Source organism: Helianthus annuus, chromosome 11 (assembly GCF_002127325.2).
Source record: "Helianthus annuus cultivar XRQ/B chromosome 11, HanXRQr2.0-SUNRISE, whole genome shotgun sequence".
NCBI classification, from domain to species: domain Eukaryota; kingdom Viridiplantae; phylum Streptophyta; class Magnoliopsida; order Asterales; family Asteraceae; genus Helianthus; species Helianthus annuus.
This window is the reverse complement of record NC_035443.2, coordinates 94,359,509-94,366,148: the sequence shown is the minus strand read 5'-3', so window position 1 is coordinate 94,366,148 and position 6,640 is coordinate 94,359,509. Positions and strand designations below refer to the sequence as shown.

Here is a 6,640-nt window from a genome sequence, read left to right as displayed (position 1 = left end):
AAAGCTTTTAATTCAGGAATATTAATCTCAACTAGTTTAAAAATTTTGTTGATTACTTCCGTTTTGATATTCATTATCGGAAACTCTTTGTTGTAATATAATTTGTCAGAACCATTCAAAGTATAAACAACTTCGAATGTTTCATCATCCAAATTTGCTTTCAATAACAAAAATTCTTTACTGTAACACCGTTTGATCGACGAATTTTGACTGTTAACTGACGACTTTGACCCTCCAGATTTAGATTTCGACTCGGACTCCTCATCAGTATCCAACACCTGATCGACCACCTTTTTGATTAATTCAGACTCATGATCAGTATCGGACGAAGTAAACGTGACATCGATGTTGTCTGGTAAAACATCAGTTGTGTCTGTTTTAAGCTGTATATTGATTGCTTTTGCAAGTTGTTCCTCATTTGGTTTCCTAGGTGAATACCCATCCCAAATTGGAGGTGGACACTTGTTATAGCTAACAGTCGGTTTCTTACCACAGTCTTTCTTCTTCTTTAGCTTCTCGTCTTGAAAAGCTTCCAAACCTGCAACAGTTGGATAAACACGATCAATGAGATAATCAGAAGTAGTGTAACTTAACAATAACCGTCTAATTCTCTCATTTTCGATCTTTTCAATTTCCAACTCCTGCTTCCATTTTGCACTCTCTTCGATGTAGAAATTGATCGCTTTTTGCTTCGACATTAGAGTTGCATTCATCATTGTCAGCGCCTGTTCTCTCTCAGTGTTTGTTGTTTGTAGACCAGTTACTGTTTTGTTCAATACGTCGTACGATTCCTTCACATAGTTGAGATTGAACAATAACTGCTCTTTCTTCTTTTCATACTCAGCAATGATGTCATCTTTAGCTGCACAATCCTTGCATGCTTCTAAACACTTCTCACATGGCTTGACAACTTCAACCAATTTTTCTACTTCAATCACTTTTTCCACTTCAATCACCTTCTCTTCTTTCACAACTTCTGTAATCTTTTCAGCAATACTTTCAACATTCTGAAATTCACCTTCAGATTCAGATTGTTGTTCTTTAGCAGCTCGTTTTTCCTTCCGTTTCTCCATCCGTTCTGCAAAATATAAATGAAAACTATCAGGAGAAAGATGAGACTTAGCAACATTTATATGTTTTTCCTCATCATCACTGCTGCTGTGATCAGGTGACTGATCAAACTGAACAGATTTTTCAGAATCACCATCAGAAATACCAGAATCAGACGAGGTTTTATCAAATATAACTGGTTTTTCTGAAACACTTTCATTCTGTACACTCTCATCAGAACTCAATAAACTCTCATCTGAACCGTCTGAAATTTCTCCAGATCTTTCTGAAAGTTCATCGGTACTTTCTGAATTTTCATCAGATGACACTGATTTTTCATTCTCACTAGGCACATTCACACCAATCGATTTCATCCAAGTAGCAAACAAATCTGGCTCTCGGACAATCTTGGCAATGAAAGCTTTGTATTCTCCCTTCTCATCCACAAACATATCCCAACTGAAACCTTCTGGTAGTTTCTCATCATCTTGATCGATAATGCGTTCTGCAGTGGCTTCAGATGATATGTAATCACTCCAGCTGAAATCTACAACACATACTCTTTTGGAATCTTCAATTCTTCTTCCGTGAGCTGTCTGAGGTTCTTGAGATTGACCAACTTGCTGATAGATAGCTTTGCGGTAGTAGTCATCTTTCCCGAATGGATTCTGTGCTCCGCTAGCTTCTCTTCCTTTGCACTCCCGTTTGAAATGGCCCTTCTCCCTGCATCGAAAACAAGTAACTTTAGATTTATCAAAACCTAAAGTAGAAACATGTGCATCAAAAAAGTCATTTCTCCCGGTAATGGTTTTGAATTTCTCAGCCCGACGAAGAACACTAGCAAGGCACCATTTGATATCCATAAGTTCCATTTCCTCGGCATCTATTTGGTCGTAATCCTCTTTAGTGAGCATAGGATTTCCGATCCTACCAGCAACTAGACCTTCATAAGATAACAGAACTGAACCCAGAAGTGCCATGTGGTCTTTAGCAGTGTCTTCAGAGAAGCTTTGACCTTCTGGAAGGTTGAGAGCTATGTTGCACTGAATTATGTATCCATTTCCGGTTTTCGTACTCTGAGACTGAAAGCTTGTATTAGTCTCTTTTGGATTCACACTCGGAAATGATGAAAACCCGCTGCTGCTCTTGTTTGAACTCTGATCAGCTTTTTCTGATGATTCTCCAGCACTGAAGGCGGTTTGAATCTTTGGACTTCTTTCAGCTTCAGAAACTGGAACACTACCTTTATAGTACATTTTAACATCTTGTTGACCACTAGGACTGTTCATTCTAGCGATCTTTTGCTGTTCAAGATTCTGAGCCTCTAATTTTTCAATAAATTTCCCAATTGTCAGTCCATCATAAACACCCGTGTTTTTCAATATCATCAAATACGTTCCCCACTCTTTCTGAGGTAACGCGTCAGCCAATTTATCCACATACTCTTCAGATTTTTTATCAACACCAATCATTGTTAATGATCTCACTAAGTGACAGTATCTCTCAATCAGCTTCTTAGTATCCTCTCCTGGTAGACTGCTAAAAAGATCAAACTCTTTATTAAGCAATGCCTTTTTGCTTTTAACCATACTTATACTTCCCTCGAATTTGGTTTTAAGAGCTTCCCATATCGACTTAGCAGTTTTGTCGTGTTCCAACAGAATGAATATATCTTCTTTAATCGCTTGTTGCAATAAACTAATCATCATTTTCTCTGCTCTGTACATTGCACGTTCTTGATCTGTGAATTCAGATATCTCTTTGATAACATTCATCTCTATTCTCGGTAACATATATTTCTTCAAGATACATTCCCATGATCTAAGATGATTTGCTTGAACCCAGTTTTCAAATCTATCCTGCCGCCCGTAGTATTCTTCAATACTCATCAGTTTAGGGGGTTTCTGGGTGGTTCCCGTCTCATTTTCAAGATTCATGGCTTGAGCAATCGCGACTGGAGTGCTCGGTGTAGCAAACGCGTTGAAGAATTCAGAACTCATGTTGACTTAACACAAAATTCAATGCAGCTGACAAAAAAAGATCCAAATGAATAATGTGTCACAAAGACGGTCCAAACAAAATGTCAAATACGCGAACCACGCTTTGTCCGAAAGAGCGATCCCTGATAATCCAAATAAGCGATCCAAATAAAATGCTATACGAGCGGTTCAAGTGTTGTTCGAGCGGTTCACAAGTTATTCGACCGAATAAGCGATCCAAGATATGTTCAAACGAATGAGCGGTCCTAAACACGTACGAATAAGCGGTTCAGGATTGGTCCAATAAGCGATCCAGAGTAATTTCCGAAGAGCGATTCAACTTCGGACGATGATTTGACCCACTAATTCTTTGAATTTCAACCCCAAACTTTCAAGGGTTTGTCTTTATACCATCGCGCACAATTCCTGAGATTCTGAGCAAGTTTCGACCGTGAAAAATATCTGAAACTGAAAAAGACAGAATTTTCGGCAATTTCCAGCTACTTCCTGTAGAACTCCTCCTCCTGAAGCTCTGATACCACTTGTAGGATCGTATTATGACCCGAACGAGTCGTTCAGAGGTGTTTTCGTCAAGTACAGGTGCGGAAAACAAGTAAATGACGTAGGAATAGCTAGTATATCACTTTAAACTCCTTTTCTATTGATTTAACAATGAGTACAACCTGTTTTCGATCCGGCAGCACTTCGGTACGAAAATCAGGAACCGTTACAAATGAGATCGCTCCTATGGTATTTATAGAGTCTGGAACTGCTTATTGGACAGGCCCAATAAGCGGTCCATACATATGTCACATTAGCGGCCCAACCGGTTGACACAAAAGCGGTCCAACCTGTTGTCATATAAGCGGCCCAGATTGAATGTCACATGAGCGGTCCATCTAACTACCACTCGAGCGACCCACAATATCTAATGGACTAATAAGCGGCCCAACCTATACAATCTCACTATTTTCTATATTTCAATCTAAGATCTATCATTCTATGTCTCTGACTCGATACAAGACGTAATCAGCAGATGTAGTGCACCAACAATGTAGATCATGTATTGAGTATTGATTGTGTCAGATCTAGGGTTTGTTGTTGTTTGTCGATAACCAGGTGTTACAAACTTAGATCTAGGATGTATTTAAAGGTTAAACTGAAATTAAAACATACCCACTTGATCGGATTTCACAGATTAACAGTTTATCATGTTCAATTTGTTCATCTGAAATGTTTTGAGGTGTTGAGTCTGATTCCACTTCAGATGATGTTTTAGTGATGTTTTTGATTTCGCTTCAATGTGACATTATGTGTTTCAGCTTCAAATAAACTATTTTGATTCTGCTTCAACATGCTTTACGTGGTTTCGCTTCAAAGTTCAACAACTGATTCCGCTTGTAAGTGTCTTAATGATTTCGCTCCAAACTACCTTGGGTGATTTCGCTTGAAATGTCTTGTCATTTCATGTGATTTCGCTTGAAGTTGTTTGATGCTGAATTTTTCTAAGTGTTGATGCATTTTGTGATGTGTTGTGTTGCAGGGTTCAAATGTTATCTTTGATCCATTGCACAACAGCTGTTGTGACTTTGATGTGGATAGGAATACAGAGCTGTCGAAATTCAACAGCATTCTGGAGTTTATGAGAAGGGTACCAATTCAGAAAGCTCTTACGGATCAACATTTGGTGTACAAGTCTCATGTGAAACATTTCTGGAAGCATGCAACTTACGATGAAAAGAACAAAGTGATTCATTCAGTTGTGAAGCAGCATAATGAGAAGAAGACAATTGTTGTTACAGAAGCACTTGTTCGTGAAGTGTTGAATTTTCCGGATGATGAAACCTCACCAACAAAGTTCCCTGAAAGGATGGTCAAGGGATGTATGCTGAGGATGGGATATGATGGTGCACTAAACGCAGCAAATTATTTGAAGTCGAAGTTTCAAAAGCCTTACAAGTTTATCGTGCATTCAGTACTGCAGGCTTTAAGCCATTGCAAGGGAGGATATGATGCAATGCGTGATTACCAGATGAATATGGTTACAGCATTGGTTTTGAACAAGAAGTATAATTTCTCTCACATTGTGTTTCACTACATGGCCGAGAACATTACAACGAAGAGTAGGACTTGGCTTTATCCAAGATTTGTGCAAATGTTGATTGATCATGCTTATTCTGATATTGAAAGAGATGTAGAAAATGATTTGTTGGTATTATCTCACATGAGCAATGATTCTCTGAAGCAGCTAGCTAGATATCATCTGAACCATCCTGAACCGAAGAAACTAGCTTAATTTTTCGGATTCATCAAGGATGCAAACTATGTTGATCCAGATCCGGCAAATCACCAAAACTGGAGGAATGAAGAGGAGATGAAAGAAGTTGCTTACGCTGATGAAATAGAGGCACTTGAAGGGTTTAAAAGCACTCGCAATGATTGGTTTGTGAAAGAACCGAGGAAGAGAAGCAAGAAAGCTACTCCCAAAGTGCAAAAGGGAGAGGGTTCATCGTCACAGCCCAAGATACAACAAAAGAAAGCTACAAAGACTTTGCTTATTGATGAGCCTGAGGTAGAAGAACAAGTTGTAAATGTTGAAGAGAATCAGGATTCTGATATGGAGGATGTGTTGAAAAACATTGATTACGAATTAGATTCAGATAAAGCAGCTGAGGTTGTTCAGAAAGAAAAAGTTGTTGAAGATATAAAAGGTGATGATGTGAACAAAAGCACTACAAGCTCTTCTAGCTCTTCTGAATATGAAATCGATGAAACAGAACGTTTAAGAAGAATTCAAGAAGAGATTGCTAAAGAGAAGCAGTTACGAAAGAGAAAAAGACAGGAGAAGGATGATGATGATGTATATGTTCCATCTCCTGAACACGTATCTGAATCTCAATCAACTCCTTCTGGTGGTAAAAAGAAAACTGGTGCAAGCATGAGGATTGTTTCTCCAAAGATAAAGAAGGTTACTCAAAAGATCAAGAAACCAATGAAGATTGAACTAAAGAAGAAACCTTCCCAAGAACCAAGTAAACCACCATCACCACCACCTGAACCGATACCACATCAATCACCTATACACTCACCACCTCACCAATCACCTCCTAAACAACCAACGCCACCAAGACAACCATCACCACTCCATCTCACACCACCTCATTCACCACAACAAATCCATACCATTACACCACCACAAGAAACAACCTTGCTTACATCTCAACCAATCTTTCAAACACCACCACCCTCACAACCAATTATTCAAACCACACCTGGTTCTTCGGGGTACAGAGGTTTTCCACCAGTTCCACCAAATTTGTGTATGGGGCTTGATGAGATTGGAGACTTTGATTTTGCGAGTAATGTTCATTTAAAGAATGTGGAAAGTAAAGTTGATGCTGTGATAGACGAAAACAAAAGATTAGCAGCTGAAAGCAAGAAAGTGGCTGATCGTGAAAAGATTCTTGAGATACGAGTAAAGAAGTTAGAGTCTGAAAACAAGTCTTTGTTGAAAAAGATAGATACCGATCAGACAGAGATTGATTTCTTGAAGGTAAGAGTGGCAGAGTTAGAAGAAGAAAAGACTCGCCGTTGAATTAAAGAACAAAGAG

The 6,640-nt window shown here is 38.8% G+C and overlaps 1 protein-coding gene across 1 annotated transcript; it reads left to right on the top strand.

Annotated features, from left to right (window-relative positions):
* Positions 1-5,403: 5,403 nt before the first annotated feature.
* Positions 5,404-6,624, top strand: LOC110888521 (bromodomain-containing protein 4-like). The gene has a single exon (XM_022136044.1). The coding sequence runs from the start codon at positions 5,404-5,406 to the stop codon at positions 6,622-6,624; it is 1,221 nt and encodes a 406-aa protein (XP_021991736.1).
* The last annotated feature ends 16 nt before the right edge of the window (positions 6,625-6,640 follow it).

Coding starts and splice junctions, on each gene's coding strand:
- LOC110888521 (XM_022136044.1), top strand. CDS start 5,404: ATGAAAGAAGTTGCTTACGCTGATGAAATAGAGGCACTTGAAGGGTTT.